The 14063-nt window shown below is 36.7% G+C and overlaps 1 protein-coding gene across 1 annotated transcript in view; it reads right to left on the reverse strand.

Moving 5' to 3' along the window:
* Positions 1 to 14063, reverse strand: part of STX17 (syntaxin 17) — an 83524-nt gene that overhangs the window by 26217 nt on the left and 43244 nt on the right. Inside the window, exon 4 of the mRNA XM_033237982.1 lies at positions 1901 to 2126. Within this exon, the coding sequence (XP_033093873.1) occupies positions 1901 to 2126 (226 nt within the window). The remainder of the gene's footprint in view (positions 1 to 1900; positions 2127 to 14063) is intronic.

Raw genomic sequence — 14063 nt, forward strand, 5'->3', positions numbered from 1 at the left:
CCTTTATGCACATACTTCTTCAAAATCTGCCGAACTTTTTTTTTTTATACCAATCAGCTTCCTATGGAGAAAGTTTATTTGCCAGCAAACTGGGTAAACTGCCTTTTTCTATTAATGATAATTACCCAATTCCTCTGATGATATATAAGCTCAAAGTTGTTGATCCCAAACAGTTCTACTGGAAGTAATACAAATAATGCAATAATAAAATGCAAATTAAAGCAAGTATTAGGGTATTAACATATTTTGAGAAAACTCTCAGATAGAACTCCAAATTTTCGTTTGATAGGGGAATTGCTAGAGATAGGCAATTCAAAGCTAAGTAGCAAAGAGATTGATGCTAGTTACTCTTTCCAGAAAATCCAGCTTATCTTCACAGTTATTATTACCATAACAACTATCACAATGTCTGGGTACATAAGATGGGCGCTTAATTACATGGAACTATAAAACCCAGTTACTCCACATGTGCACATAAAGCATCAGTTTGCACTAAGTGATAAAAACAGCCTTCAACCTCACCAGTATGGCAGCAATAACTATAGATGAACAGAATAACGAAATGGTAATTACAAACTATCAAAAAGCATTCTTCCCAAATACTTTTCAACCAAGGATTGAGTGCTAGCATCTCCTTCTCTCAAAAACATTTATGGTACTGGTTATCCTCTGAGTGAGGTGATTACAGCACATGTGAAATTACCAAATTATCTCTAAAAAGATATTTATGTATTTATGTTTATAAAATATTTATGAATGGTCCATTATGTGCCAAGCATTGTGCTAGGTACTAAGGCTACAACAAAAGCAAGATTACCCAGAAACTCTGACTAGTGGCCTAAATGTTCCTTCCAAAGTTTTTTTTTTTAATCTCTCTATAAATTACTGAATCATTAGCACTGAAAATATAAAATTAAAAAATAATCTGGCTTTGGAGATAGTGATGCAGGAGTGCCCTAAGTAAATAAAAAAAGAAAAAATGGGCAGGTGTAACATCTGTAAGATTCTATTCTAATTTGTAACTGACTTATACTCCACCTTTTCCACAAAGATTAAAGGTAGCTTAGAATAATTTATAAAATACAACAAGATGAGACAAGTTACAAATAAAAGAGAAACACTAAAACAAAAAGGAAAACAAGGGCAGTAATTATAAAACAAAGCTAGGATAGGTTTAAAAATTTGAGTTTTGGTGGCTAAAAATTTTGGCTCTAAACTTTCTAGTAAACAATTTAAGTAAGAAAACCTTATCAGTTATTCCACTGAATACCCAAAAGATAAAAAAAAGACCAACTACTTTGAAGTACTACTATGTATTAAGCCAAGAATATTTTCAGAGTTGAAGACATTATAATGTGATCGGCAATTATCAATTACATCCTTAGAAGAGATGTAATGACAAATTTCACAGGGCTGTTTCTTAGAGTATCACTTCACAGAAGATGATGGCTTGACTCCCATTGTAGATTACTTAATGTTGTCAGTTATTCAGAGAACTTGGCTGAAAGATAGATCTAACATCCCCTCTGAAAATCAGAATGCTTAAGAAAAAAAGGCATGCCTGAAGAGGTCACCCCTGCACCTGGAAAGGAGTGAAGAGTACTCTGCACACAAGAATGACATTATCCCTTAGGAAATATATTTAAATTTCTCTTCAATAAATAGACAAATGGGTACTTGCCCTGAAATCCACTCCATAAGCATAACCTCAAGTTTTTTATTCTGCAAAATATCCAGGGTACACATTTCCGGGAACACTGATCAGGGTCCAAGTATTCAGCATATTGGGACAGCGAATGATCCTTGAAGACCTATAGGTAATTCAGTATCTACTCAAGGAGGTGAGCTTTAATTAACTGCATTACTGTGATTGAGAATAAGATTTAGTACAATACGTTACCACCAACAGTCATGGATCTGGTCAAAGGAGGCTGTAGCAAAATTTCTTCATCATTAAATTGCTTCTTAAGTTCTTCTACAGATTCCAAATGGAGTTGGAGAAATTCTGCTGTTGCTGCTGATGCTTCTTCTTTAACAGGATCTATCATTCTCTTCAGAAGTACTAGGTCATCCTTTCGGACTTTCAAACAAAGTTTCTCAATTTCTCGGATATTGGATCGGAGTTGCTATAAAAGAAAAAATCATTAATGCCACCATTTCTTAGTATAAAATATCTTTCTTTTCAGAAGAAATGTTATAATAGTTGTGGATGGAAATTATTACAAATATCTCCAAAATAGAAGGTGTAGCATAATACTTTTACATTTTCCATGTCTCTGGCTGGCCAAATCCAGCATCTTTAGAAACCACATGCTCATACTTTGAATTTATTTAGCATTTTTCCTTCATTAAATGTGGTTATACAAAGATAAATGCTCTTCACAATAAATCAAACACTGCAGAAGCATATGAAATAAAAATGATTTTCTCACTTCACCTATCCCACGCCCTCTTAACCCAATCCTCCCACACATTTCTCACGGTTCATGCACACATTTAACATATATAAGGCTTCTCCCTTTTTATTAAAAAAATGGATTACATTATACACAGTAATCTATAATTTGTCATTCCATACTCAACAATATCATCCCTCCTGCTCAATGGTTACGCTATATTCCACAGTGTAAGTGCAGAAGAATTTACTCAATCACTCCTTTGGTGATCAACAGTCATTTGTGTTGTTTCCAATTTTTAGTTATTACAAACTATGAAACAAACATCCTTGCATATAAGTCCTAATTTACTATATTAGTATATATTATTCTAGTATATACTAATATTAATATGTTATTTTGTGTAGGAAAGACTCCCAGAAACAGGAATATTCAAATGATAATGTGCATTTTTATTTCAGAAGCTATTTTTTTTCCCAAAAAGCAGTAACACTTCACACTAGCATCAAAGTATGATTGCCTATTTCTCCACATGCTGCCAGTCCTGCATGTCATCTCACTGTTGCTTTACTCTGCACTGCCCTATGAATGAAGTTGTTAGATTTTTTATCAAATGATTTTCCTTCTTTTTGAGAAATACCTACTGGCTTAGTCATAAATTTTCCTCTAATATGTTGCTATAATGAATTATGTATAGATTTTGTAGTGTAGACTCATCTTTATATTCCTGGGATAAATCCTTTCTAGTCTATATACATAATTTTTAAACACAATGCTGAATTCATTTGCTAGTATTTTATCTGAAACTTTAGCACATAGGGGTGTGTGTGTGTGTGTGTATATATATGTGTGCATGTACAGTTTGTGTATTTATACTATCTTTACTAGGTTTAAACTTCCTTTAACAGGTTTAAGGTTGTGCTAGCTTCATAAAATATACCAGGGAGCTTTCCCTCTTTCTCAATGGTCTATACTTTGAAAACAAAGAAACTATCCCTTTAAGATTAAATAGAACAAATTTGCAAAAATAATCAAAGTAAGATGTTTCAAAAAGTTATATGTCTATTCATATATTTTAAATTATTTTCCCCTAAAGTGTTTTCACAATATTAATGCAAATCCTATACAGTAGACAGACCAGTACATGTTAATTAATTTTTCAAGTGCATACTCTGAGTGAGGTGTTATATTACTATAGTCCAAATTATTACATATAGAAAAAGCAAAACAAAAAAAAATGTTTAGGATTTACTTGGTTATCTAGTGGCAATACTGGGGTTAAAACCCAGGTATTCCTATAGGGCCAGCAATCTTTCCACTAAACTAAAATCATAATGCCTATCTATATAGTATCTTAATATCATACAATCTAAAGTTTCCATTTTACTGTAGTAAAATTAAAGTCAATTCTAGCAAAAAAATAGTTTAGTTACAACCTAAAGCATCTTGTAAGACTTTTCTGGGTGAAAAAACTGCACCTCTATCTTACCATAACTCTGTACTTCCTGTAACCTTATCTTCAGTCTCTTACCATTCTAATATGAGCTCAAAAACCTAAGGATAATTAAACTGTAGATTCAAAATATGTGAAATGTAGGTATTAATATGTTAAAATTATACAACGGCATAGGTGAGCATCTAATCCAACCTCACAATTTTACAGTAAGGAAACTGGAGTCTAGATAAACACAGTGCCTATTTCTCCACATGCTGCCAGTCCTGCATGTCATCTCACTGAATTAGGACTACAGCCCAGGCCTCAAGTTCCAGAACAATAATACTGTTTCCAACACACCACCATTTCCTGGCTGTGTGACTCCTTTCTGGACCATAATTATAAAGCTTGGTTATATAGTTGCCAGTCTACAGAAATATTTTAGGTAATATTATCTTGGAGGAGCGTTAAAAATTTTCTACAGTCAAACTTAATGAGCATTTGTTTGTGACATCTTCCTCTCTTATATAATTTGTACACATGTCTGTCCCCAGTCAAATTACAGTAGCCAGCTGAGAACTCTATTACTATGAGTAATGTGGAAAATTTTGAGGGAGAGAAAGAAAAAACCCACTGAAGTATAAAATCTGATACTATAATAATATAAACAATAATAACAAAAACATAAATAATGGCTAAATTTTTATCAACACTTAAAGTTATCCATTGTGCTGACTGCTTTATATCTTTTATCTTCCCCTCACAATATATCTTTGAAATGGGTATTACTATTATTCTCATTTTACAGAAGAGAAAAAGCAAGAAGCTCAACAAGTAGCCCAAGATTACACTGCTAGTAAATAGTATAGGCAGGAATCAAATCCAGGCCACAGATCTTATGTTCTTAACCACTTTATTACATAGCAAACACCATCCAACACAAATATAATGCAAATCACACACACAAGCCACACATGTAATTTAAAAATTTCAAAAATTACATTTAAAAAGTAAAAAGAAACAAGGGAAATTAATTTTAATAATATTTTTATTTAACCTAACATAGCTAAAATACTATTTTAATATGCAATTATAAAAATTATTAACAAAATATTTTAAATTGTTTTATTTGTAGTAAGTCTTAGAAATCTGGTGATATTTTACATTCACAGCACATTTCAGTTCAAACTGGCTACACTTTAAGTGCTCAACAGTCATATGTAGTTAGGAACTACTACATTGGATAGGGTAACAAGGGAATCTCTCTAAAATCAAATAGAGGAAACAGGATGGTAAAACCATATGTGAAGAACATAAAGTTAGGTGTTTCTGCTTCTAAAAACAGCAGACTAGGTGATTCAGACTAACCTCCCCACTAATGGCTACTTAAAAAGTTGAACAAAAATCAAATCACAAAACAAACGAAAAGAAGAAAAAAAACTTGAAAAGTATCAGAAAGTAAACAAGATAGTAAGTAACTATAGGACAACAATTGGGTAAAGAAAGAAATCTAGAGAGATGAGTCCTGAACTCAGGACCACATTTGCTTTGGGAGTATTTGCATACCAGAGTACAAGCTCACAAAGCTTGGATTTAAATTTCCATGCCAGGACCTGCTAAGTATAAGTACTCTGGTACTTTTGGCTGGGATCGTCAGAGCTCCACCCTAAGAACACAGGTAATCCTAAAATAAAACAGCCCTTGCAAGAACTGCAGACTGGCCTCCAGTCTCGAGTAGCTCATAAAAAACCTTAAGCTCTAAAATTGGATAAAAATAATCTAGGAAAGTTAGTGCCCCCAGGGGCTTAGGAGAGCAAATAAAAATATCTGGAGGAAGATAACATCATCCCTAGCTTCAAATAATTTCTATAAATAATGTTTCAAATAAAATGTCCACCAATCAATCAAAGATCATCAAGCACATGAGGACATATGCAACGTGAGGAAGAAACAGCAAAAACAACATGGAACAGAAACATCCAAAAGGACATGTAATGTGGGAATGAGCAAATGTAGTCTATAAAACTATAGTTTGTTTAAAGGCATAAAAATAAAGCTTGAAAATTTAGCAGACCATTGGAAACTATAAAAAGCAACATACAGGCTTTTTAATGAATATTCTATAATTTTAAAATAGTGTTCAAAAGAATTTAATAAATGAGTTTAGCTTCATATGAGGCCCAGTTCAAGAAAGATATAAACTGGAAAACAGATCTGAAGAGACTATGTAAAAAGCATCTATGTAAAACTATGTAAAATAGAAACAAGGAAAGTGAAAAATACAGAAGAAAAGTTAAGAAATACAGAAGATATAGTCAGAAAAGAGTACAATATACATTTACTTAGAATTCCAGAAGAAGACAGAAAATGAATTTGAATAGATAATGACTGAGAATTGTCAAAACATTGAAGAAAAACATCCATCCACAATTCAAGGTCAACAAATCCTGAGAAAAATAAATAAAAGGAAAAATACACCTAGCCAGAAGAGAGAAAAAGAAGGAGAAAAGATGTTTAAAAGCACTACAGACAAGAGTATCTTGCAAAGAAACAGTAAGATTATAATGACTTCTCAACAGCAATAACAAAAGCCCAAAGACAATGGAACAATATATTCAAAGTATAGAAAGTAAATTACTATAAACCTAAAGTTCTATATGCTGCAAAAATATCTTTCAAGACCATAGGTAAAATAAAAATATTTTCAGACAAAAAAAAGCTGAGAGTATTTGCCTTCAGTAAGAGAAATATTAAATGGTGACCTTCAAAAATAACCATTTAAGCTAAAAAGTGGGTAAATCTAGATGACCAGTAACTCTACTAAAACAACAATAATAATGTCTGTGGGGTTTAGAAATATTTATATAAAAATAGCATTTGAGTTGCAGGGCATACATGGAACTAAAATAGTCTAAGGAACTGATATTATCTGTACTTCTAAGTCAAATATGTATGTTGTAATTTCTAGTAAAAGTATATACATTTATTCTTTGGTATCCATGGAGGATTGGTTCCAGGACTCCCTGCAAATACCAAAAATCCATAGATGTTCAAACCCTTATATAAAATGGTGTCATATTTGCATATAATCTATGAATATCCTCCTGTATATTTTATCTCTAGGTTACTTATAATACCTAATACAATGTAAATACTATATAAATAGTTGTTATACTGTACTTTTATAGGGAACAGTGACAAGGAAAAGAGTCAGTACAGATGCATCTATCCATTTTTTTTAAAATATATTTTTGTCCCATGGTTGGTGAAATCCATGCAGAAGGCTCAAATGTAGTTCCTAAACTAGAAAGGAAAAAATTAGATAAACTAAAAAAAAAGATCGGGGGCGGGGCAAGATGGCCGAATAGGAACAGCTCCAGTCTCCAGTTCCCACCACCAGTGACACAGAAGATGGGTGATTTCTGCATTTTCAACTGAGGTACTGGGTTCATCTCACTAGGGAGTGCCAGACAATCGGTGCTGGTCAGCTGCTGCAGCCCAACCAGCGAGAGCTGAAGCAGGGCTAGGCATCACCTGACCTGGGAAGCGCAAGGGGGAGGGGAATCCCTTTTCCTAGCCAGAGAAACTGAGACGCACAACACCTGGAAAATCAGGTAACTCCCACTCCAATACTTCGCTTTACCAAGGGTCTTAGCAAACGGCACACTAGATTTTATCCCACACCTGGCCGGGAGGGTACTATGCCTGCGGAGCCTCCCTCATTGCTAGCACAGCAGTCTGTGATCTAACAGCAAGGCAGCAGTGAGGCTGGGGGAGGGGCGCCCACCATTGCTGAGGCTTAAGTAGGTAAACAAAGCCGCTGGGAAGCTCCAACTGGGTGGCGCCCACAGCAGCTCAAGGAGACCTGCCTGTCTCTGTAGACTCCACCTCTGGGGACAGGGCACAGCTAAACAACAACAAAAAAAGCAGCAAAAACCTCTGCAGACGCCAACGACCCTGTCTGACAGCTTTGAAAAGAGCCGTGGATCTCCCAACACGGAGGTTGAGATCTGAGAACGGATAGACTGCCTGCTCAAGTGGGTCCCTGACCCCTGAGTAGCCTAACTGGGAGACATCCCCCACTAGGGGCAGACTGACACCCCACACCTCACACGGTGGGGTACACCCCTGAGACGAAGCTTCCAAAGCAAGAATCAGACAGGTACACGTGCTGTTCAGCAATATGCTATCTTCTGCAGCCTCTGCTGCTGATACCCAGGCAAACAGGGTCTGGAGTGGACCTCAAGCAATCTCCAACAGACCTATACCTGAGGGTCCTGACTGTTGGAAGGAAAACTAACAGACAGAAAAGACACCCACACCAAAATCCCATCAGTATGTCACCATCACCAAAGACCAAAGGCAGATAAAACCACAAAGATAGGGAAAAAGCAGGGCAGAAAAGCTGGAAATTCAAAAAATAAGAGCGCATCTCCCCCTCCAAAGGAACGCAGCTCATCGCCAGCAATGGATTAAAGCTGGACGGAGAATGACTTTGACGAGTTGAGAGAAGAAGGCTTCAGTCCATGAAACTTCTCAGAGCTAAAGGAGGAACTACGTACCCAGTGCAAAGAAACTAAAAATCTTGGGAAAAGAATGGAAGAATGCATAACCAGAATAATCAATGCAGAGAAGGCCATAAACGAACTGACAGAGATAAAAACCATGACACGAGAAATACGTGACAAATGCACAAGCTTCAGTAGCCAATTCGATCAAGCGGAAGAAAGACTATCAGCGATTGAGGATCAAATGAATGAAATGAAGTGAGAAGAGAAGTCTAGAGAAAAAAGAGGAAAAATAAATGAACAAAACCTTCAAGAAGTATGGGATTATGTGAAAAGACCAAATCTACGTCTGATTGGGGAGCCTGAAAGTGAGGGGGAAAATGGAACCAAGTTGGAAAACTCTCTTCAGGATATCATCCAGGAGAACTTCCCCAACCTAGTAAGGCAGGCCAACATTCAAATTCAGGAAATACAGAGAACACCACAAAGATACTCCTCGAGAAGTGCAACTCCAAGACACATAATTGTCAGATTCACCAAAGTTGAAATGAAGGAAAAACTGTTAAGGGCAGTCAGAGAGAAAGGTGGGGTTACCCACAAAGGGAAGCCCATCAGACTAACAGCAGATCTCTCGGCAGAAACTCTACAAGCCAGAAGAGAGTGGGGGTCAATATTCAACATTTTTTTTTTTTTTTTTTTTTTTTAGTAGAGACGGGGTTTCACCGTATTAGCCAGGATGGTCTCGATCTCCTGACCTCGTGATCCGCCCGTCTCGGCCTCCCAAAGTGCTGGGATTACAGGCTTGAGCCACCGCGCCCGGCCGCAACATTCTTAAAGAAAAGAATTTTCAACCCAGAATTTCATATCCAGCCAAACTAAGTTTCATCAGTGAAGGAGAAATAAAATCCTTTACAGATAAGCAAATGCTTAGACATTTTGACACCACCAGGCCTGCCTTACAAGAGACCCTGAAGGAAGCACTAAACATGGAAAGGAACAACTGGTACCAACCATTGCAAAAACTTGCCAAAATGTAAAGACCGTCGATGCTAGGAAGAAACTGCATCAACTAACGAGCAAAATAACCAGTGAATATCATAATGACAGGATCAAGTTCACACATAACAATATTAACTTTAAATCTAAATGGACTAAATGGTCCAATTAAAAGACTGGGAAACTGGATAAAGAGTCAAGACCCATCAGTTTGCTGTATTCAGGTGACCTATCTCACATGCAGAGACCCACATAGGCTCAAAATTAAGAGATGGAGGAAGACCTACCAAGCAAATGGAGAACAAAAAAAAAGCAGGGGTTGCAATCCTAGTCTCTGATAAAACAGACTTTAAACCATCAAAGATCAAAAGAGACAAAGAAGGCCATTACATAATGGTAAAGGGATCAATTCAACAGGAAGAGCTAACTCTCCTAAATATATATGCACCCAATACAGGAGCACTCAGATTCATAAAGCAAGTCCTTAGAGACTTACAAAGAGACTTAGACTCCCATACAATAATAATGGGAGATTTCAACACCCCACTGTCAACATTAGACAGATCAACGAGACAGAAAGTTAACAAGGATATCCAGGAATTGAACTCAGCTCTGCACCAAGCAGAACTAACAGACATCTACACAACTCTCCACCCCAAATCAATAGAATATACATTCTTCTCAGCACCACATCGCACTTATTCCAAAATTGACCACATAATTGGAAGTAAAGCACTCCTCAGCAAATGTACAAGAACAGAAATTATAACAAACTGTCTCTCAGACCACAGTGCAATCAAACTAGAACTCAGGACTAAGAAACTCAATCAAAACCACTCAACTACACGGAAACTGAACAACCTGCTCCTGAATGACTACTGGGTACACAACAAAATGAAGGCAGAAATAAAGATGTTCTTTGAAACCAATGAGAACAAAGATACAACATACCAGAATCTCTGGGACACATTTAAAGCAGTGTGTAGAGGGAAATTTATAGCACTAAATGCCCACAAGAGAAAGCTGGAAAGATCTAAAATTGACACTCTTTAACATCACAATTAAGAGAACTAGAGAAGCAGGAGCAAACACATTCAAAAGCTAGCAGAAGGCAAGAAATAACTAAGATCAGAGCAGAACTGAAGGAGATAGAGACACAAAAAACCCTCCAAAAAATCAATGAATCCAGGAGTTGGTTTTTTGAAAAGATCAACAAAATTGATAGACCACTAGCAAGACTAATAAAGAAGAAAAGAGAGAAGAATCAAATAAACGCAATAAAAAATGATAAAGGGGATATCACCACTGACCCCACAGAAATACAAACTACCATCAGAGAATACTATAAAGACCTCTACGCAAATAAACTAGAAAATCTAGAAGAAATGGATAATTTCCTGGACACTTACATTCTCCCAAGACTAAACCAGGAAGAAGTTGAATCCCTGAATAGACCAATAGCAGGCTCTGAAATTGAGGCAATACTAAATAGCCTACCCACCAAAAAAAGTCCAGGACTAGATGGATACACAGCTGAATTCTACCAGAGGTACAAGGAGGAGCTGGTACCATTCCTTCGGAAACTATTCCAATCAATAGAAAAAGAGGGAATCCCCCCTAACTCATTTTATGAGGCCAACATCAGCCTGATCCCAAAGCCTGGCAGAGACACAACAAAAAAAGAGAATTTTAGACCAATATCCCTGATGAACATTGATGCAAAAATCCTCAATAAAATACTGGCAAACCAAATCCAGCAGCACATCAAAAAGCTTATCCACCATGATCAAGTGGGCTTCATCCCTGGGATGCAAGGCTGGTTCAACATATGCAAATCAATGAACGTAATCCAGCACATAAACAGAACCAAAGACAAAAACCACATGATTATCTCAATAGATGCAGAAAAGGCCTTTGACAAAATTCAACAGCACTTCACGCTAAAAACTCTCAATAAATTTGGTATTGATGGGACATATCTCAAAATAATAAGAGCTATTTATGACAAACCCACAGCCAATATCATACTCAATGGGCAAAAACTGGAAGCATTCCCTTTGAAAACTGGCACAAGACAGGGATGCCCTCTCTCACCACTCCTATTCAACATAGTGTTGGAAGTTCTGGCTAGGGCAATCAGGCAAGAGAAAGAAATCAAGGATATTCAGTTAGGAAACGAAGAAGTCAAATTGTCCCTGTTTGCAGATGACATGATTGTATATTTAGAAAACCCCATTGTCTCAGCCCAAAATCTCCTTAAACTGATAAGCAACTTCAGCAGTCTCAGGATACAAAATTAATGTGCAAAAATCCCAAGCATTCTTATACACCAGTAACAGACAGAGAGCCAAATCATGAATGAACTTACATTCACAATTGCTTCAAAAAGAATAAAATACCTAGGAATCCAACTTACAAGGGATGTAAAGGACCTCTTCAAGGAGAACTACAAACCACTGCTCAGTGAAATCAAAGAGGACACGAACAAATGGAAGAACATACCATGCTCATGGATAGGAAGAATCAATATCGTGAAAACGGCCATACTGCCCAAGGTGATTTATAGATTCAATGCCATCCCCATCAAGCTACCAATGACTTTCTTCACAGAATTGGAAAAAACTGCTTTAAAGTTCATATGGAACCAAAAAGGAGCCCGCATTGCCAAGACAATCCTAAGTCAAAAGAACAAAGCTGGAAGCATCACGCTACCTGACTTCAAACTATACTACAAGGCTACAGTAACCAAAACAGCATGGTACTGGTACCAAAACAGAGATACAGACCAATGGAACAGAACAGAGTCCTCAGAAATAATACCACACATCTACAGCCATCTGATCTTTGACAAACCTGACAAAAACAAGAAATGGGGAAAGGATTCCCTATTAATAAATGGTGCTGGGAAAATTGGCTAGCCATAAGTAGAAAGCTGAAACTGGATCCTTCCTTACTCCTTATACAAAAATTAATTCAAGATGGATTAGAGACTTAAATGGTACACCTAATACCATAGAAACCTAGAAGAAAACTAGGTATACCATTCAGGACATAGGCATGGGCAAGGACTTCATGTCTAAAACACCAAAAGCAACAGCAACAAAAGCTAAAATTGACAAATGGGATCTAATTAAACCAAAGAGGTTCTGCACAGCAAAAAAAATCTACCATCAGAGTGAACAGGCAACCTACAGAATGGGAGAACATTTTTGCAATCTACTCATCTGACAAAGGGCTAATATCCAGAATCTACAAAGAACTCAAACCAATTTACAGGAAAAAAAAACAAACAACCCCATCAAAAAAGGGCAAGGGATATGAACGAATTTCTTTTTTTTTTTTTTTAGTGTTTTATTTTTTATTTATTTATTTATTTATTTTTGAGACGGAGTTCTTTTTTTTTTTTTTTTTTTAAATTATACTTTAAGTTCTAGGGTACATGTGCATGACGTTTATATCATGTATAACTCCCCAATGCAATCCCTCCCTCCTCCCCCTCCCCATGATAGGCCCCAGTGTGTGATGTTCCCCTTCCCGAGTCCAAGTGATCTCATTGTTCAGTTCCCACCTATGAGTGAGAACATGCGGTGTTTGGTTTCTCTTCTTGTGATAGTTTGCTAAGAATGATGGTTTCCAGCTGCATCCATGTCCCTACAAAGGATGCAAACTCATCCTTTTTTATGGCTGCATAGTATTCCATGGTGTATATGTGCCACATTTTCTTAATCCAGTCTGTCACAGATGGACATTTGGGTTGATTCCAAGTCTTTGCTATTGTGAATAGTGCCGCAATAAACATACGTGTGCATGTGTCTTTGTAGTAGAGTAATTATAATCCTTTGGGTATATACCCAGTAGTGGGATGGCTGGGTCATATGGTACATCTAGTTCTAGATCCTTGAGGAATCGCCATACTGTTTTCCATAATGGTTGAACTAGTTTACAATCCCACCAACAGTGTAAAAGTGTTCCTATTTCTCCACATCCTCTCCAACACCTGTTGTTCCTGACTTCTTAATGATTGCCATTCTAACTGGTGTGAGATGGTATCTCATTGTGGTTTTGATTTGCATTTCTCTGATGGTGAGTGATGATGAGCATTTTTTCATGTGTCTGTTGGCTGTATGGATGTCTTCTTTTGAGAAATGTCTGTTCATATCCTTTCCCCACTTTTTGATGGGGTTGTTTGTTTTTTCTTGTATATTGTTTGAGTTCTTTGTAGATTCTGGATATTAGCCCTTTGTCAGATGAGTAGGTTGCAAAAATTTTTTCCCATTCTGTAGGTTGCCTGTTCACTCTGATGGTAGTTTCTTTAGCTGTGCAAAAGCTCTTTAGTTTAATTAGATCCCATGTGTCAATTTTTGCTTTTGCTGCCGTTGCTTTTGGTGTTTTAGACATGAAGTCCTTGCCCATGCCTGTCCTGAATGGTACTACCTAGATTTTCTTCTAGGGTTTTTATGGTATTAGGTCTAACATTTAAGTCTCTAATCCATCTTGAATTAATTTTCGTATAAGGGGTAAGGAAAGGATCCAGTTTCAGCTTTCTACTTATGGCTAGCCAATTTTCCCAGCACCATTATTAAATAGGGAATCCTTTCCCCATTTCTTGTTTCTCTCAGGTTTGTCAAAGATCAGATGGCTGTAGATGTGTGGTATTATTTCTGAGGACTCTGTTCTGTTCCATTGGTCTATATCTCTGTTGTGGTACCAGTACCATGCTGTTTTGGT

This window comes from Trachypithecus francoisi, unplaced genomic scaffold (assembly GCF_009764315.1).
Source record: "Trachypithecus francoisi isolate TF-2019V2 unplaced genomic scaffold, Tfra_2.0 Lachesis_group16, whole genome shotgun sequence".
Classification (NCBI taxonomy): Eukaryota; Metazoa; Chordata; class Mammalia; order Primates; family Cercopithecidae; genus Trachypithecus; species Trachypithecus francoisi.